This window comes from Naegleria lovaniensis (genome assembly GCF_003324165.1).
Source record: "Naegleria lovaniensis strain ATCC 30569 chromosome Unknown tig031, whole genome shotgun sequence".
NCBI classification, from domain to species: domain Eukaryota; phylum Heterolobosea; class Eutetramitea; order Acrasida; family Naegleriidae; genus Naegleria; species Naegleria lovaniensis.
In genome coordinates, this window is record NW_025407853.1 from 193,572 (window position 1) to 213,478 (window position 19,907).

Consider the following 19,907-nt stretch of genomic DNA (forward strand, 5'->3'; position numbering starts at 1 on the left):
ACGTGCTGCAGGGATCTGATGGATGTATGTTGAGTTTTTTTTTGGTTCAAACAAGTTCCTACCACTCAAGCAACTGTAGATTTTCAATGACAACGATTTTAACGACACACAACAAAAAAAATGTCTTCTGCATCTACAACAGAGAAGATTAAAATCACGTATGAGAATAGTTACATGGGAGATATCAAACTAGCTCACATGTACGTGGACAATGTATCGGGAAAGTACATCTATCTCAAATTTGTATTCACGTTGGCGAACATGTTCCATACGACCGTGGAAGGAGCCCAAGACTCTAAAACTAAGGAATTTTCCTTATTCTTGTATCCCGGAGACACAAAGGTTTACCTTACAAGCTTTCCTATCGTTGATCGATATAAGAGTTGGAAGTATAATTTCATGTACAATTACTCGTTTGCAGATAAGCCAACCGAGTCTAGAGAGATCTATGATGGAGTTTTCTTTGAGTGTTTTCATATGGGCTTTGGAAGTTTGATTGTTGCTCTCAAGAACAACAACGTCATTTTGAACAATCGAGGAGGCGATCGCCATGTTTTAGTCAAAATTAATTATACCACCCTTACCAATTTGAAGCCTAACAAGGTGTATGATGACTATGTTGATTTGTACGACTTGAAAATCCTGAATGAACTTCAAATATTGGACAAGCAGGAGAAGACCACTTACAAGTACAAGTATTTCGTTAAAAAGCCAGAAAAGCCATTGACCGACGATGAGGCTGGCTCTACCCTCTTGTCCTACTACTTTACGAATGTATCTAAGGCTCAGGCTCTTGTAGTGGAGAGGAGGGAGCTGAGCCCTGGTGTCTTTGGTGTGTTGGAAATGACCAAAGAAGGAGTTGCTGTGTTGAGCATTGAGAATAACAACACTTCGAGTGCTGTGATAGTGTACGATCTAAAGGTCATGGGAGGAGAAACAACGTTCATTCAGGAGAATTTGAGTAGTAGTAGCGATATATCCAATCCTCAGATTGTAGTATTTCCAAACGAAACGAAAAAACAACTGGTTCGCATTAAGCCACCAAAAGGGCTATTTCAAATCACATACGATTGCAAGGTGGCTGAAGGAAAAGTTGTCGAAGAGAATGAGGTCAAAACTTCACTGTTTGTATATGGATACTACTTCAAAGTATTCAATTGTGTTGTATTGGCTGTCAAGAATAATTGTGACAAGGCTCATAATTGTTACTTTTTCATGAAACAGCTAGAAAATTGCAAGGTGGTAACCGAGTACAGTGACCAGCATCGAATGACGGTGCTGCCCTTTCACACCAAGTTGTATTCTTCCCTTTATTTGATTGATTCAACAAAGCCATTTGTGTATTCGTACGCGTATCAAATCAGCAGAGTTGTTGAAAAAGAAGATTCACTAATTGACTTGAAATCTATACACACAACTTCCAAAACCAACAGCTCAAGCTCCATTCAATCCATTGCATCTGTACAGGCTCATACACAGGCGAACGATTTACATGCTGCAAGTGTGGACAAGGACTTGAAAATTGCATTGGAAAGTATTGAAAATTTGGCCACCCAAAGTGAAGTTGTGAAACATCAAATTGCATCCAATGAGAAGTTTGTTGACAAGGACTTCCCTCCTCAAACAGATCCTACCATTTACGAGCCATCGTTTTCTGGAAAAAGAATTGAAAATATTAAGTGGGCTCGCGCCTCAGAAATATTAGGAAAGTCTCTAGAGGTGTTTTGTGATGGAATTGAACCTGACGACATTAAACAAGGGTCGTTGGGAGATTGCTGGTTGTTGTCAGCAATATCGAGCATCTCTTCCAAACCTTTACTTATTGAGCGCCTCTTCACAACTCGAGTACCGAATGAAGCTGGAATTTACGAGGTTAATCTTTGTGTTGGAGGTGAATGGACTAGAGTTATTGTTGACGACTTTTTCCCAGTTCAAGAATGGAACAGTCCTCTTTTCGCTCACAACCATTCTGCTGAAATATGGGTAATGTTGTTGGAGAAGGCATATGCAAAGGTTTGCGGTTCCTACTCAAAATTAATTTCGGGCTTTGCCGATGAAGCATTTGAAGATTTGACTGGATGTCCAACCTTTTCCATACGTCTCAATTCAAGAGACCCCTCTTTTAATGCTCAAAACATTTGGAACGAATTGTGCGAGTACATTCAAAAATCATACTTCTTTTGCTGTTCCACACCAAATTCACCCAATTGCGAAAAAGTTGGGCTCATTTCGTCTCACTTTTATACCTTACTCGATTGTAAGGAAGCTTTGAATGGAGTAAAATTGGTAAAGCTACGAAATCCATGGGGAGGTAGTGAATGGAAAGGAGATTGGTGTGACGACGACACTAGGTAAGCTATTTATTGGTGATTTTCATGATGTAGCTCAATATGATATTCCAGATGGACCAAAGAAGCAAAACTCGCCTTTCAACACATGGCATTTATGGACGATGGAGTTTTTTACATGCCATTCAACGATTTCCTAAACTATTTCATTAATGTAGTTGTTTGTAAATATGACCCCAAGTTCTCACGAAACCAAGTGAAGGTCGTTTGTAACACGACCAATCAAGTAGGATCATTTGAGGACAAATCATCATATCCAATTATTGAGGTGAAGTTTGATGATGATCAAGATGAAGCATTCTTTGGAATTCATCAAAAGGATCAACGTTACAAGGACGGTCCAACCATTGCTGCTGGCATTGGATTCATCCTGTTAGATTCTACAGGCTCTGTGGTCGGCGGCTGTCCTATTAGTAGCTCGAGATCCTCCTTTACCAAGACCTAACTCTCAAAGCTGGTACATACTTTATTGTACCTATATGTCATGCAAGAGAAAGTATCAAGTCCTATACGATCAGCAGCCACACAACTGGTAAAAGAACTTCGCTAAAACTGAGTGACTTGACCTGCATGACAAGCGGTGACCAAGCGTTAAGTTTGCTCGATGTTTATTCTTTAGGTGTCAAGTCATTAGGTATTTCCAAAGATACACTTTTAAAGGAGGCCAAGGCAAACCTCACAAGTTACAACTGGGGAACTTCGATGGTTTTTGCTACCAACCACAAGAAAACAGTTTCTGTTGAAATGTCAGTCACAAAGAACAATCTTGTGAATGCTGTGTATTCTGAAAAGTTTGACCTTAATGCCACCAAATCGAGCAAACTTGCATGGATTGGTTATTGTGACTCTCCACGGGATGGTTTCTCCTATTCTTACAGCTTTGCTTTTTCTTACATGTATTAGAAGTATTTGAATAATATGATACTAAATTATTATTCAAAATAATACTTTGAACGGATGGTTATTGTGGAGAGTCTTCGGAATCACTTCTTCTATTTGTTTCGATCAATACAAAAAAAAACACGTGTTTGAAACACCTTCGGAAATGTCGAGCCGCACCATCTCGTCATCTTCATTTCAAAACTTTTGGCTTCTTCTTGTCACTCTCTTTTTATCCTATCTCTCCTATCATGTGCTCATCCAACAACGATCCGAAATTGATCAATTAAAAAAACAAGTCTCTTTTCATCGGAATTTGTGGAAGCAATGGTTTGAATTTAAAATTCAACAACGAGGAGTACAAGTACGAGGAGAACGTCAAGTACAAAAAGCAAGTACAACCACTCCAACAGCATCCTCATTGGACACTTTGAAAGCACTCCCTCCTGGATGTCAAGACGAAGCCATTGATCGACAATTCTTGCTCGAGATGGAATCTTACTTTTGGAATAGAATTGCTCAAGAGGAGAAACGAAATGTGTATTTATATTGTAATTACATGACAAGTAGTAGTAGTAGTAGGGATGATACCGATGCTTCTGTGGTTGCCTTTTCCAAATCTTCATGTGAACAATTCGTTAAATTTTTAGAACATGAATTACCTCACTTTAATTACACCATTTTAGGAAGAGATGAAAGAGTATTGGCAAGTGAAAATGATTACGTATTAAATGTTGTCAATAGCATGGATGGATTAAGAAAACTGAAAGATGTTTCCGGTAGCTTGATTGCATTAATTTTAAATGAATGCTCACAAGTCATTGAAGTCAAAGATTCCGATGTGGCCACTGTTTTAGAAAATAATTATTTGGTGAAATTTAAAACGAGTACACCTGTCACGCAATCCAATGATTTTGGAATCAAAACTTGTGATGACTCTGTTTTGAAATTAAATTATTTTGTCATGAAACAAGAAAGCAAAGAACAAGATTAGAAATTGAACAGCACGTTGCCAATAAATAAGAGTATGAACTGAGCTCGATGGCATCATGTTACAGGGTTGACTTTAAAAAAAATATAAAAGCAATGTCTTATGGAATATTTAATATTTTCGACACTCCTGCTGAAGAAAGAGAATTTTTAGCTGCGACGGACAAGGTATTCAAAGAAACATTGAAATTCAATGCGAGAGAATTACCACCTTAATCGAATTTAAAATGGAACGGTTGGTTTTGAAAACTCAGTTAGAACATGAATCCTTTCCATCATCAAATAAGACTGGCTCCGAGGTCTTAATCGATGAAGATGATGAACCCGTAATACTACAACGATTGAGCTATTATGATCAGAAATATCAAAAATTGAAACAGGAATTGCATGATGAGCTTTTTGGAAATTTCATGCATGCTCCGATGTTGTTGTCAGGTTCTTCTTCAGAGTGTCGGCATGATGAGATCGTAGATCAAGTGAGGCAAAAACAACAAGAATATGTCCAACGAACGGAGCAAGCAAATAGTATCATGGCTCTCAAAGAACTCTTGGGTGAATTGTTAATAGATCAATTCCAAGCCTTTCCAATGACGGACGATGATTTTTGACTGAAAATCATTTTACGAAAGTATCATTCAGAGACCACACGCGGAAGAGTAACCTAGGTCTTTACGAAATTAAGAGTGACACACACTGTGAAACTCAAGCGAGTTTGTTGAGTCTAGCTCCTTGAAAAGAGGAATGGGTCACCAAATAACAATGGCTCTCGTATTTCCTCAAGTACTCACAAATTCTCGCACAACTCAAATTTCACCAATTTCAAACAGGTGCAGCAGTTCCACCACGCAATCGACGTAAATGAATTTCAAATTTAATTTTAACTTGAAAAAAATGGGCGTTAAAGAATTGTGGAAACTTTTACGTCCGGCTGCTTTCAGTGTACAAAGCCTTGATATTTTATCGGGTAAAAGAGTTGCTGTGGATATAAGCGTTTGGTTACATCAATTCATGCTCGGAATGGGTTTAGAGGATGATGATTCAATGTTTGGAGGATCTGGTAGTGCGCACTTGCACCACCAAACTTTTCAAGTAAGATTCCTCCGAGCATTGTTTAAAAGAATTTGTAAATTATTGTACTACAATGTAAAACCAGTGTTTGTGTTTGATGGTGCAACACCGTTAGTGAAACAAAAAACGTTACAGAGGAGGAGAATGAAATCGACAAAACAAAATTTTAGATTAAAGAAAGCTGCAAAGAAATTATTATCACGGGTTATACAAGATAGCGTCGGATCATCATCGAAAAAAAGGATAGAAAATATGAAAAAACCAAAGATGAAGAAATCCGAAGAGAGTGACGAGGAGGAGCCTGCATCCTTTAATTTTGCATTACCTTCTGAGAGTACCGTGCCTGTAAAGACAGAAAAGACAGAGGATACACAATCATTGCTGTGTGACGTTCGAAATTATGAGATTAATACTGACGAAGAAGAGTTTGAAGAAATACCTCCAGCTTCGAACGATCATGAAACCTCATTCGCTATTGACATTGATCTGGAATCGGGTATTGACCCAGATGTTTTTAAATCGTTACCACAAGGGATGCAACAAGAAATTTTAAAACAACTAAAGGCATCCAAGAGACACAGCTCCTTGTCTCACATTAAGGAATTGAAAGAAAAAACTCCAGAAAGGTTCTCATCAACACAGCTACATTCATTCATTAAGGGAAGTGCTGCTTCGATACAATTACAACGGTTAATGAAAATTACTGAAAACGAACAATTAATAGCCTCTCTTCCAACCAATCAAACAGGAGAAAGTTCTGCTCATGGAACGTCGCAACACGATCAGATTGTTGTAAAAGATGAACCTCAAGAAGAGGAAGAATTGGGATTTTTCCCTGAGGAAGAAAATACGTTGTCAACGCCTCGTTCGTCGTCTCAGCTTAATTTAACTCCTTCATCAACTGTGGTCCGAGAAAACTCTCGAGAAGAATATCGAATATTAGCAGGTGGTCGACTTGCTTCAAATCCAAATCAGGGATTTATTCTCATGGAACATACACCTCCAAAAGAAAAACAAGTTTCTCCACCAACCAATACAAAACGAAGTGAATTAAGCCAAGAAACAATCACTCGATTTAGTAATTTTCTCTCAAGAACAGAGAAACCTATTCAAGAAACGGCCACCGAACCATCCCAACCAATCCGTGACAATACAACGATCCATATTGTTGATGATGAAGACAATAACTGTGAAAACAATGCATCGGCAGACGAAAATATTGAAATAACATTTACACTAAATGGCATCACAGAGGATGATATGCTTCCAGATTCTATTTTCTCAACAAGTGTAGAGCAAGATAATAGCGATGAGAATGAAAATTTGTCAGCTGCCATACGGAATATGAATGAGGAATTACGAGCATTTGAAAAAACAACTAGTTCTGTAAATAATACATCCTCGTTCTCGAATCAGGAAGAGGACGATGAGTTTGAAGAAGTCAAGAATGAGATGGTCTTGGATGAAGAATGGGAAGATGTACAACAAACGAACCGGGCACGACAACAAATTGTAGAAATTATTGAAGATGACGATGAAATTCATGAATTCGATAATGAAAAAACCAAAAAGCGACCATTTCCCGCGATGGAACAAGACGATATTTATGAAGAACACAATGATGACGACGATGTCATTTCCATTCATTCAATAGAAAACAATGACGAATCTTCGAATGTATCAACTCCAATCACTGCCTCTCAAAGTACTGTGACCACAAAAGATGCAGTTTTTGAAGATAGCTTTGAGCGATCCTTTGAAGATGAACAAAGCTCTCTGTTGCAATTGAACGTTCCCATGATTAGTCAGGAAGAAGTCTCCTTGCAAGATCTCAATGCTGCCAGATTTGAACAAAATCTCTTCGATTCTGACTATCCAATGATTGATCTTTCGAATGCAAACTCCAAAACTGCAAATTTATTTCTGTCACTCGTGGAACTTGCAAAGGAATTATTGGCTCATTTTGGTATACCGTACGTGATGTCACCTTCTGAAGCAGATGCCCAATGTGGATTTTTATGTCAGAATGGACTTGTAGATGCTGTTATTACTGAAGATTCAGATCTTTTCTTGTTTGGAGCCAATTGTGTTTACAGAAATGTTTTTGGTTCTTCGAATAAGAATATTAATAAGAATACTATTGAGGAATACAAGATGGAAAATATTGAAAAAGAGCTAGGTTTTAAACGTACACATTTAATCCAATTAGCTTTATTACTAGGGTCTGATTATACAGATGGTGTACATAATGTTGGAAAAGTGACAGCAACACAAGTACTTGATGCATTTAATCCTGAATCGTTTGAAGACTCAGATTTGGATGATATTGATCAAATTGTTTATGGATTGAAGGAATTCAAAGCTTGGGTAGCTGATGATACATATAATATAGGACAAACAGAAAAATCATGGGGACATAAGGGAGACTTTCAATACAATTACAGAGGCTCGAAGAAGAAATTTATTTTCCCAGATACATTTCCAGATACTAAAATTATTGACGCATATATCAAGCCTACTGTTGACAATTCACTCACAGAATTTGAATGGGCAGATATTGATGATCCTCCCAGCAGTAGTGATAGTAGCAAAAGTGCTAGCTCCAGCAAGAAGAGTGGAAATAGTGTAGCTGCAGCATCTTCTAGCAAGCAACAAGTGGATAGCAGCGTCGGCTCGAGCTCACATGTCAAATTAAATTGGGACGCATTTTACAGATTTTGTGCTGAGAGAATGAACATGGATCAAGAGGAAGCCGATCGACATTTGAAACCAGTGCTGGCCGAACGAAAGAAACGACAGGCCCTCAAAAACAAAAAAGTAGAGGAAATGACTCCCTTAGAACGATTTATTTATGAAGCTGAAAAAAAGAAGAAAAAAGCAGCCAGTATTGAAAGTAAGAGAGTGTTGAATGCAGTTGGATCGATTAAGAACAAGCAACAAAAAAAGAAACAGAAAAAGAAGTGATAAATCCCATGTAAAGGTTGCATTTCTAATTTATTGCATAAAAGTACCAGTGATCAATCCCAATAACAAACCAGTCACAATATCATTAATTGGTGTTGCTATTTGGCAAAGTATTTGCTGCTTCCGTGTTGGAACCTAGTAGATGTTTCTGGAGGAAGGCAACCACTCTGTCTTCAAAGTCATTTTGCAAATGCCTGTGAATACATGAATGAGGTGCATCTTCGACAACCCAAAATTCTACATGCCCAACAGCAGAGCTGCGAATAATTTCTGAATGTTTAAAGTGAACAACCTTGTCCGTCTTGGAATGAATCAATAACATGGGTTGTGACATTTCTTTGACAGCTTCAGCTGTGTGATAATGATTACCCATTCTAAAATCACACATTCTCCAGTTGACCAATACTGAAACAACCTTAATAAATGATGAAGGAATATAATTGCCGATGACTTCAATCACAGATGACATGAATTTGGGTAATTGATGACTCCAACCGTTCTTGTATAATGCTACTTCCAAAACGTCTCTAATTTGCAAAATACGATCTGCGAAAGGATTTTCTGCAATTACTGCCTTAATTCTTGGATCTTGTGAGGCTGCAATAATCGATGAAGCACCTCCTGTAGAAGTTCCCATTACAGCAACCTCCAAGTTGGGAATGATTCCTTCCAAATAATCGACAGCTCCAATTACACCCATCCATTCACGACATGCCAAAGCACAACCATTATCGCCATCACTCACGCCATGATTAATCATATCAAAGAGAAGTATGTGAACTCCTAACTTGTGAATATACGGAACATGTTCCAAGACATCTCTTCGGTCATAGAATGCACCATGAACGAGAATGACTGCCTTATTTGACTCTATATTCGATGCTGGAATGTACCAAGATCGTAATTTCATTGAGCTATCAAAAACAGATGAAAATGTGACATTCTTGTATGGCAATTTGAAATCAATCCAAGGATCATTCTTGTATGGTAGAGCCTCAATATAATCAATTAAGCGTTCTCTGTGACTTCCCTTCATTCCCTTCTCATGTTCCAAATTCGCAAATGGAGGATGCACCTCAAGATGAGAATTTAGAAGAGATGAGAGTTCTGGCAACGAAGTGGATTGAGAGAAAAACGAAGAGTCTTGCTTGTTGGTTTCCATTGGATTGGATGCTACATGATGATCAGATTTCAGCAAGTGAAAACGGGAGACATCAATCATTCGGTTTCCACTGTGTACTAAACCAATACCTACTCCTCCTGCAGTGCTACTATGAGGTCTTGCTCCCAAATGATTTTCTTCATCACTATTTCCCATAATGGTATTATCTGGAAATTGCATTAATTCTTCTGGCATATTTGAGGAGTGAGTAATCTTCCGATAGGTATCTCCATCCTTGCTCATCAAGATGTGTTGCTTGGAAGAGACTGCCATGTATGCCACCGGATGCATGAACAAATTGGACAATAAGAAGGTAATCATGGCCATGAGAAAGATGCTCGTACTCACCGAGCAAACCGCACACGAAGCAACAAGAGTAGCCTTCTTCTTCCTACCCCCTCCTACCATTGGATTTGGAAGATGAGAGAGTAATTGTGGTGTTGAAGCTGACCTTTCCAAGATGGGCGTATCATTTTGCGTTTGTTGTTCTTGCCGATGATGAGAGGTGGATGATTCAAACCATGAAAAGGAAAGAAGTCTTTTTCGTGTGGTGGTAGGTACGTTTGTTGTGGTTGCTCCCGAACTGCTCGGAATTAATGATTGAGTATTTGTTTCATCGCCCGGTGATGATGATGATGGTATCTTGGGTTGAACCGTTTGCAACACATGATTGAAAAAGTAACTCAAATCTTCATGACTCCAAATATGAGGGAGTTGGTGATTGGTCTTGTTGCTGCTGCCTTGATGAAGAGCTGAATTATTATTTTTGGATGAAACATGGTTGCTTAATGCTTGATGGGTCATGCCGTTAGAAGTACTGGTAGTGGTGCTGCTGTTGTAGGAGCCAACGCGTTGATGCCATACACCACGACGGTTGTTGCTGTTATGATTTCTAGTGTTGAAATTGGAGGAGTGATTTGTATTGCTGGTCGATGTGGTGGTCGGAACAAACAAAGATGACGAGGAGGAAGCTACCAGAGTAGCAGCTGATGTGGCTGCTGAAGGATGAAGCATTCTTGTTGTTGTTTATATTACAATAGAGTAAATATTTAAATAGATTAATTGTAGAAGTTGGTTGAGTGGTTCACTCACTCGCTTGAATCATGCGCTTGAGGGTAGCGTCCAATAAAACCAATTAATTTAAAGAAGGATTTAGAGAATGCACGAAAGACTTTACACTTTTGGTATCTCTCTATAATTACAATAATGTACAAATAAGGGGATTTCTATAATACAACTGTGAGGTTGTTGTCTGGTTGAACAACTGTGATTCGTGCGCACTGGCTTGGTCTAACGATTAATATTTATAACACTGTCATGCAAACGTTGATGATACCAATGCAACACTGGATGTATTTTTTTTCCTGGTCTTGTGTTTACAAAAAAAGAATCGTTTCGGCGAGATAAAATTTGAACGAACACCAAACTTCCGATTTCCTCTTGCATTACTTGGAAATGGACGCAGACAATGGAGTTGTTACGGAAGTATCTTCAAAAGATGTTCCTTGTAGTGTCATCTGAAGTTGGCAATACCAGGAGAAATACGTCCCATTCCATCAACATCCTAAAAAAATGGGGTAAGTGTCAAGATACAGTTTATTGAACGAATCGTCTGTAATACTTGGTTCTATTTTATATTTTTAATAGGCAAAGTCCAAGTGGGAGAGAAGATGCTGGTGATGGTAAGTGATTCCGTTGATATATTCATTCGGAAATTTATGAAAGATCATTGAATGAAACATCTTGTCCTTCCGCATGTGCACGAATTGAATTACGTAAAATATCATGAATTTTCAATATAATTCCATATAATATCCATCATTATCATGATTAAACGTTAGACATTCAAAACTTTTGGCAAACCGACCCCAACAGCACCGAATTGTCATCTCCCGAACTGAAACAAAAGAAAAACTTTCTTCTCAAATTATTTAAAATTCATCCCGATCAATTGTTGAACGGACATGTGAACACTCCACTCTCACCCACAACAACAGCCACTCTCAAAACCTTTACAAGTAGTTTGGATCCCAATCAATTAAATATGGTTCAATCGGCATCCATGATGGCATCACGATCAGCTCTTTCTAATATCATTGGAAATTATACTATGGACGATGAAGAAGATTTGACATCAGTTGGCTCATTTGTGAGAAAATCGGAAAAAGCAAGCGAACCACTCGTCATGAGAAACGTCAAGGACTTTAAAAAATTTAAACATTTCAATAGGATTACATGTTTGAAAGTGAATAGAGATCGAGTGTGGACTGCTTCATTGGATAAAACAATTTGTTGTTGGGATCGAGAGACTGGAGATTGCATCAAGCTATTTCAGGGACATTCCAAAGCTGTCACATGTTTTCATATTGACAACAAAAATGGCTTACTGTATAGTGGCTCGTATGATCGATCAGTTAAAGTGTGGGACATTGAAACACAAAATTGTGTTCAAACCTTTGATTCTAACGAGAATTGGATTTGTTGTCTTGCTGTTGGAAATGGTTATTTGTTTTGTTCTGGTTATGATTGTGCCATTTCTGTCTATGATGTGAAAACTGGAAAGAAACTTGCCAAAATGATTGGACATTTCAAAAAGGTGGAAGACATGATTTTTAATCACTCTGAGGGAATACTATACACCACTGGTGCAGATTGTACGGTGCGAGCATGGGATGTATCTTCTCTGACCTGTGTCAAAGTTCACCTTTGCAGAGAGTATTGTCACTATTTTGCACAATATGGAAATTGTATCTATGTGAGCCAACCTCAAAACATTTATTCATTCAACGTGGAGTCCAACAAATCGAATCCACTGCTGGTTGGAATTTCCAATTTTTGCATCATGACAGAAGAGAATGCCGAGGATGGATCCTATTTAGCTGGGTGGAATAAGGAAAAGAGACAATTCGAAATTTATGATTTGAATGAGCTAACTCTGTTGCATACTCTTCCTCAAGATAATATTCTGGATGCAACCAACTTGTACGGAGATTTATCTTGCAATCGACTCTACTTTACATCAGGGTGTTTTGTAAAATTTATTGATGTTTCAGTTATCTACAATGCAAAGAATAGCATTTCTTCACTGAACAAACCTGTATATATGCAATATGAGGAATTATTTAATTATTTTGTGGAAGTTCTATTTTATCCTGTAAATAAGGTGGCAGATGCCATCGAACAATTAGATTCCACACAACCTTTGAGCGAATGTAAAAATTTAGATGACCAAATTGAACGACTTTCTACCTACTTTAAACAACAAGTGGAGAAGGCATCCAACGAGAGCTCTGCTTCACTCATTTCACTACAACACTCATTTCACAACACAAGTCATCACTCGCTGCAACAAGACGACGTATACTACATTTCAAAAGGGGCAGCTCAATCATATGAATCTTCAGGAAGTATCATGACTCCCAACAACGACAAGGTAACAAATGATCATGACTTTTTCATACCATTTCAACGCAACAACAATTCTATTTGTTTTGAACTCGCCGTAGTACCCCAAAACGTTATGAGTATTGCTGAGCGAATGAAAGCAATTGCCAGCTTGTGTCTTGATGGATGTAACAACACCAATTCAAGCAATAATAATTTCTCAATTCCATCAGTGATCTATACAGACAGTGAGCGAGAACTGGACTATGAAACACGAAAAGAATTATTCTATCACAAGTTACGGCAATTGAAAGGAGAGGGCCTGCTGCAACCAACTGTCGTGTTTGTGCGGAGAGAACAGCTTGTTTATGATGCTTGCAAAAATTTCTCCATTCTCAAAGGCGTTGATTTGATGAAACCAATGTTTGTTTATTTTGCTGGAGAGCAAGGTTTCGATGTGGGAGGAGTTACAAGAGAATTCTATCATTTGTTGTCACACAAAATTCTAGATCCTAATAATGCCTTATTTGTGAGAACTGGGCATGCTAACACTTATCATCCAAACCCTACTTCAGCTGTCAATGCTGATCATTTACAATATTTTCATTTCATTGGTAAGCTCGTAGGAAAGGCACTCTCTGATAACAAAATAATGGATACTCACTTTTCCAAAGTAATTTTTAAACTTATTGTTGGAAGACCTGTGACATTTGAAGATTTGGAAGCCGTAGAACCCACCATGTACCTATCTCTCAAAAAGATGTTGCTCTTGGACAATATCGACAGTATTATGGAAATGACCTTTACTGCAGATTTGAACGATTTTGGTGAAAACAATGTCTATGAATTGTGTGAAAATGGAGAAGAAATTGATGTGAATGATGACAACAAGTATGAATTTGTTGAAGCTTACGCTAAATGGAAATTAGTGGAATCGGTACGACCGCAAGTCGAGAAGCTGCTCGAAGGAATTTACGAAGTTATTCCTCCCGAATATCTTACCATTTTCAATGAAAGCGAATTGGAATTATTACTTTGTGGAAGTACAGAATTTTCCATCTCTGAATGGCGACAACATACATTCTACGAGGGTGGATTTGAAGAACATCATCCTACCGTACAATTCTTTTGGAAAATGCTCGAACAAGAATTTTCACACATTCAACAAGCTCAGTTATTACAATTCGCGACAGGAACGTCCTGTTTGCCATGTGAAGGATTTTCTGGACTCTCTCCACCCTTTACATTGTGTTTATTGAGGCATCACGTTTCAACAGAATATTTACCAGTGGCTCACACTTGTTTAAATCGAATTGATATTCCACCATATGAAACTCTTGAAAAGATGACTGAAAGATTCAAGAAGGCATTGAGATATGGCGGTTCACAAGGATTTTCCATGCATTGAGGATCCATCATGGATTGATGTATCATCATTACTAGTATTGTCCCATAATCTCGCTTGTTCAATTTGAAAGGAGACACAACAATTTTGATAAAGGAGTCCTTTCTGAAAAAGGAAAACAATTACGTCGAAAAAAGATGACACTCTGAATTTCTGATTGTTTCAAACTTGACAACTTGATGATCAGTCTCAAAAATAACAACCATTCAACACCTACAAAATGCTTACACACAAACCACAAAACAACGACACGTATCTCGATCGCTCATCCTCTTCTACAATTGTCTGTCCTTCCTCCATTACGACACGAACTTTTGTTCCATCGAGTAATAGTAGTAACAGTATTAGTAGTCACTCAGTGAGTTCATCTAATGAATTCTCAAATGTATCCGATCTGTTAAAAACATACAATAACTTTGAAAGTTTTATTCAGCAACATGATGGAAAGCAAAGATTGAAAGAATATTTAGAGTCGTTACGAAATGAAGAACAATTATTGTTTGTGGAAATTATGGAACCTTTTATGACTCGGAATCTTGAAATTCTAAATAAGGAAAATATAAACTCCAGTTCGAGAACATGCGAACCATCACTTCAGAACCAACATGTGAGTACTAGTACTCGCGATTGGAGCGAAAAGAGTAATAGCTACTACTACTACTACTCGGAATTGATCATGAACCAAGAGAATGAATGGCCTTCCAATGACATTATTATGGAAAGTGTGAAAAATGCTTCTCGTCATCGACATGGTCATTTGCAACCTTCTTCTTCTTTGATGAATCAAACCATGTTGATGAATTTGGACATCAACACAACGAATTCTGAAGGAGAACCTCATTGGACCAGTTTATGTCAAGTTGTATTCACACAATTTTTAAAAGATGACTCTCCTCATCAATTGAATGTGAGTTCCAAGTTGAAAACAAATGTGAAACAAGCATCTCTATCCAATTGTGAACAAGAAGCCAAGAAAGCTCTCACCACTCTCTACCATGAAGTATTATCACAAATGAAAGAAGAAGCATTTCATCATTTAAGAAAAAGTGAAGATTTTAAAATTTGGATTCTTTCGAAGGCCATTGAATTTTCTCAAAAAGCAGAACAATATTCAGTTCAAACATTTCTTGAAGAGAATGAAATGGCAGAAAATTGGCCTCTCTTCAAAAAGAAAAAACTATGTACCATGAAAGATATTCGAGAAATGACAGAGGATGATTTTAGAAAATTGGGTGTGAAAAAATTGGGTCATTTGAAGCGATTAGTGAGGAAAACGACTGAACATTTCATGTGTTCTGTTCAGTCGACGAGTTTGGCGAATCAATAAAAATTCCAATTAACAACCTTTGTTATTCTTGATTGGTCATTATTGGAATGTATAGGTATAACTGGATGCAAGGTCAAGAGACACGCGATATTTATAGTTTTGGAAATTCCACTCGATAATTACTAAATTCAAAATCGGTATGCACATTGTGTTCATCATTGGTGTGAAATGCATGTTCCAATACACCGCTCGAGTTAAACATGGCTTGACAGATTAAACCACTTTCATTATTGGAAGTACCATTACTACTTCCTTCCTCGACCTCTTCATGATTACCATCTTCTCCATTGTTACTAATCTTCACATATAAAGGTTCATTATACATGGTTGGTCCATTTCGTTCCATATCATACCAAAATCCTCTCTCAATCATTTGTAATTGATATTTGAGTGATTTGTGATCATCTAAATAACCATTGGGTAAATATTGTTGAATGATGGATGTAAATTCGTTAAATACTCGTTGATTGGTAAATGTAATACTACTATTGCTACTACTACTATTGTTGCTACTACTACTACTTGACCAAGTATTTTCTCCTCCCATTCGATTCAATTTCGATATTAAAGATTCACTTCCAAATTCAGAGACACATTTTTCTAATTCTGGCATACCATTCAAAGATACTGTATTTCCACACACTCCACAACATTTAAATAAATCCAAAAATTCTTTCACATGAGATGGTAAATCATGCAAACATTCAATATTTTCCAAAATTGTTTTACAAAAAGTAAAACCATGAGCATGTAAAATATCAAAATCTTTTTGTCCATTCCAATAACATGCCCATTCGGATAATTTCGAGAGAAGTGATGCAATTTCATCATTTCCTTTCACTACTTTTGCATCATAGAAAATGACATGATGTGCAGTGACATTTTTCACATGTCGCACGACAGCCATTCCATAACGAGTCCATTCTAAAAAGAAAGGTCCAATAATGAGAGCAGGTGTGTAGGCAGCGTATTGAATTCTAGAGCTTAATAAAGTAATTGAACACGATGACGATTGGTGAGATTGTAAATCTTCTTCATGGTTGGAGGAAGCTTGTTGTAATAATTTGACATATTCTGCAATTTCATCAGAATTTAAAATTCGAACTGCAATTTTGATTCTTAAAAAACTAATGTGACTCTTCTTATTCTCCAAAATGAGATTTTTCAACAATCGAGCTGGATTTAAATACTTGTATGAAAATCGAGAAGGAATGATTAAATTTTGAGTAATTTCTTGTAAATTCAACTGAGAAGGAGTAACGAGTGAATTCTTGTTGTGAAGTGATGCATGATGGTTTTGATTACTATTGCTGCTGCTATTACTACTATTGGATTGTAATTTTTTCAGTTCATTCACTCGAAGTTGAATCATGGATTCAATTTTAGCATGGCAATAATTATAATCTTGTTTTTGATTCAATTTCATGCTGTCAATCTCATAGGGTGGACATTCTTGAACATCATCTTGAACAGCCAATGATGAAAACTCACTTCCCATCACATAGGAATGATTCAAATGAGAGGACAAGCTGTTCGAAAGAGGAGGATTATGATTCAACACTACATTCGAATTGGATGAATTTCCCATTTCAGAATTTCCTCCTTTCAAATCATTTAACAATTCATTAATTTCAGAAATTAATCCTTCACTACTACTACTGCTACTACTCGAATAGTTGGATATGGATGCACTCTTCGAAGAAGGTGAATTGAATTTGTGTGAATTTGTTTGTGGACTCGTTGAAGAACTATTGCTTCTCATGATAATTGCTCCTCTGTGAATACTTGGATCTCTTTTCTTATTCAAATTATTAATCAGGAATGACCCTGTCAAGGAAGTAGTCGGTCCAACAAAATGCACTTCTTCGTTGTTTGAGCCAGGATGGCTATTGTCACTTGTCACTGGTAACACTGTCACTGGTTGAGTTGGAACGGATGTTGTCAATCGAATAGATTTTCTAATTTCATCTGCTGATTGTTTGGGTTTGTTTGGACACTTTTCCTTTTCTTCCATTTGTTTTTGTTTCAATATTTGAATATCTGCAAAGATGGATTTTGCAACTCCGGAAGGAATTTTCGAGAGATTGAGATCTGATTCTTGTTTTAATTCCATCAATGAATCTCCATTCCATTTCTCTTTTTTCAATACTATTCCATCAATATTATTTTCAATTATTATTATTATTTCCAATTTAGAAGTATATATTTTGTAAAATATTTAAAATGGAAATACTTACTCTTGATGATTTTCTTCTTGTAATTCTTTTGAGCGAGCCAATAGGCAAAATCATCGACTGTCCATTCATGAATGTCAATATCTTCGACGTTGTACATGACACTCGTTGAAGAATTGTCTTGATTTCTACTTCCCGAAACGGATTTGAAAAAACCTGGCATGATGATGCGGGAAATGCCAAATGTCAATATGAACGAGGTGTGTGGTTGTGTTACAAGGATGCAATTGGTTGATGATGATGATGAAAATTCATTATTCAAAACAACACGGCAGATGTCAAGATATGGATTCCAACAATTTTTTTCCGTCAAATGTCGTCAAGATGACCTGATCTATGGAAATCCCACTTCCAAATGGCTGACTTGGAAAATGAACGCTTCTTCTCGTGCTGTTACTCTTCTCCAAGCGAGTTGAATGATTTTTTAACAATTCGATCAACGTGTGTTACAAATAAAAATAATTATAAAACTAATTGAAAAGCCATAAAATAATAATTTATTGAAATTTAAAAAAAATGGCTTATCGAGTAAGAAATGAACGTATTGAACAGGCTCATAACGACGGAATTGTAGCCATCACGTGTGCCAATACTGGTTCCGATAGCAAGATGATTCTCGTAACTGGTTCTTTGGATTCTTCCGTTAAGGTTTGGAGGCAAGATACATTGGAATTGGTTTTGACTTTGGAAGGACACCGATTGGGAATTGTATCGGTGGTGAGTGATCCGACTGGAAAATGTAAGTGTGTTTGAGTTGTTGTTGTTGTTGAATATAAAGAATTTAATGAATTTTGATGAATTCATCATCATGGAATTTTCTTTAAATTTTCTTGAATCAAAAATGATGAAATATTGGGATCGTGAATGATTTTGGGACCCGCATTAGTGGTTGCAACAAGTTCAATGGATTCCGTCATTAGAGTTTGGGATATTGAGAAGGGAAAATCTACAGTTGTGATTGAAGCAGCTCCTCGTAGGTATTTAACTTTTTTATGTTAAGAATCAGAGATGATATTAAACCATTGAATATGAAATTGTGTACGATTTTGGACATGAATTTGGATTGACACATTGACATATATTCATGGATTCTTTCGAATACACTCACCATATTTCACTCCCTTGTCTGATTTAACATTATTATTATGAAAACTATTTTACACCTGATAGTGGAATCATGGACCTTAGCTTTCAGCGCTGATGGCCACCATTTAGCAACTGGTACTCGATCTGGAAATGTCAATATTTTCAATGCACAAACTGGAGAAAAGGAACAAAGTTTAGATACTCAAAAGAAGACATTTATTTTACAAGTTGCTTATGTAAGTGAAAAATACATTGACAACAAGTTGCGGAAATATTTACAATGTGTCAATGGATGTTCAACACTTTTATGAATTGATTGTCATTCTGATCATAGAGCAAATGTGGAAAGTATTTAGCATGTGGTGGAAATGATGGCAGTGTTTGTGTTTTTGATATTTCAACTTCCAAATTAATGCACCATTTGGAAGGCCACTCTATGAGTGTAAGAAGTATTGTATTCACCAATGATTCACAAAGATTATTGACTGCCTCAGATGATAAGCACATTAATGTGTATGATGTGTAAGTCGTGTTGATTTGTTTTTCACATTATGTTAAATAATTTACAACACCTATAACACACGAATTCGAAAATGATATTCAATGGTTCATCAATGGATTCCTGATACAACAACCTCAACAATGACAGTAATTCTGGCTCACTTGTGAAATCTCTGAGTGATCATCATTCGTTTGTGTTGAGTTTAGCAATGTCTCCTGATTCTCAACATTTTGCATCAAGCTCATCGGATCGACAAGTCAAAATATGGGAATTATCAACATTGGAATGCATTCGTAGTTTTGAAGAACACAAAGATCAAGTGTGGGGTCTTGCATTCAATAGCGTTGGTGATGCCTTGTTCTCAGTTTCAGATGACATGTCCATTGTGCAATATATTTGCCCTTTGGATGCATCTAAATAAAAGTGTCAATAGTGAAAAACATTCATTTCTAGAAAAGGAGATGCAAAAAATCAAGCCATAATTCAGATTATTACATTCATGTAGTGTTGAAAAATTCAACATATTTGAATCTCTTTATATTCCAAAAGGAAATTATC

The 19,907-nt window shown here is 37.0% G+C and overlaps 9 protein-coding genes across 9 annotated transcripts; 7 read left to right on the forward strand and 2 right to left on the reverse strand.

Annotated features, from left to right (window-relative positions):
- Positions 1-120: 120 nt before the first annotated feature.
- Positions 121-2,793, forward strand: C9374_007914 (uncharacterized protein; the record flags this gene model as incomplete). The annotated part of the gene is made up of 2 exons (XM_044697932.1): positions 121-2,351; positions 2,403-2,793. The coding sequence occupies 2 exons, from the start codon at positions 121-123 to the stop codon at positions 2,791-2,793; spliced, it is 2,622 nt and encodes an 873-aa protein (XP_044546028.1).
- A 125-nt stretch (positions 2,794-2,918) lies between these two features.
- On the forward strand, positions 2,919-3,251 carry C9374_007915 (uncharacterized protein; the record flags this gene model as incomplete). The annotated part of the gene is made up of 1 exon (XM_044697933.1): positions 2,919-3,251. The coding sequence occupies one exon, from the start codon at positions 2,919-2,921 to the stop codon at positions 3,249-3,251; it is 333 nt and encodes a 110-aa protein (XP_044546029.1).
- Positions 3,252-3,393: 142 nt separating this feature from the next.
- C9374_007916 (uncharacterized protein) lies at positions 3,394-4,221 on the forward strand (the record flags this gene model as incomplete). Its single annotated transcript, XM_044697934.1, has 1 exon — positions 3,394-4,221. The coding sequence occupies one exon, from the start codon at positions 3,394-3,396 to the stop codon at positions 4,219-4,221; it is 828 nt and encodes a 275-aa protein (XP_044546030.1).
- An 887-nt stretch (positions 4,222-5,108) lies between these two features.
- Positions 5,109-8,249, forward strand: C9374_007917 (uncharacterized protein; the record flags this gene model as incomplete). Its single annotated transcript, XM_044697935.1, has 1 exon — positions 5,109-8,249. The coding sequence occupies one exon, from the start codon at positions 5,109-5,111 to the stop codon at positions 8,247-8,249; it is 3,141 nt and encodes a 1,046-aa protein (XP_044546031.1).
- Positions 8,250-8,334: 85 nt separating this feature from the next.
- Positions 8,335-10,425, reverse strand: C9374_007918 (uncharacterized protein; the record flags this gene model as incomplete). Its single annotated transcript, XM_044697936.1, has 1 exon — positions 8,335-10,425. One exon carries the CDS (start codon positions 10,423-10,425, stop codon positions 8,335-8,337), a length of 2,091 nt encoding a protein of 696 aa, XP_044546032.1.
- Positions 10,426-10,983: 558 nt separating this feature from the next.
- On the forward strand, positions 10,984-14,203 carry C9374_007919 (uncharacterized protein; the record flags this gene model as incomplete). Its single annotated transcript, XM_044697937.1, has 3 exons — positions 10,984-10,988; positions 11,059-11,093; positions 11,253-14,203. The coding sequence occupies 3 exons, from the start codon at positions 10,984-10,986 to the stop codon at positions 14,201-14,203; spliced, it is 2,991 nt and encodes a 996-aa protein (XP_044546033.1).
- Positions 14,204-14,420: 217 nt separating this feature from the next.
- C9374_007920 (uncharacterized protein) lies at positions 14,421-15,527 on the forward strand (the record flags this gene model as incomplete). Its single annotated transcript, XM_044697939.1, has 1 exon — positions 14,421-15,527. The coding sequence occupies one exon, from the start codon at positions 14,421-14,423 to the stop codon at positions 15,525-15,527; it is 1,107 nt and encodes a 368-aa protein (XP_044546034.1).
- A 91-nt stretch (positions 15,528-15,618) lies between these two features.
- On the reverse strand, positions 15,619-17,924 carry C9374_007921 (uncharacterized protein; the record flags this gene model as incomplete). The annotated part of the gene is made up of 2 exons (XM_044697940.1): positions 15,619-17,675; positions 17,765-17,924. The coding sequence occupies 2 exons, from the start codon at positions 17,922-17,924 to the stop codon at positions 15,619-15,621; spliced, it is 2,217 nt and encodes a 738-aa protein (XP_044546035.1).
- A 353-nt stretch (positions 17,925-18,277) lies between these two features.
- C9374_007922 (uncharacterized protein) lies at positions 18,278-19,770 on the forward strand (the record flags this gene model as incomplete). The annotated part of the gene is made up of 5 exons (XM_044697941.1): positions 18,278-18,500; positions 18,648-18,734; positions 18,932-19,083; positions 19,182-19,369; positions 19,497-19,770. 5 exons carry the CDS (start codon positions 18,278-18,280, stop codon positions 19,768-19,770), a joined length of 924 nt encoding a protein of 307 aa, XP_044546036.1.
- Between the last annotated feature and the right edge of the window lie 137 nt (positions 19,771-19,907).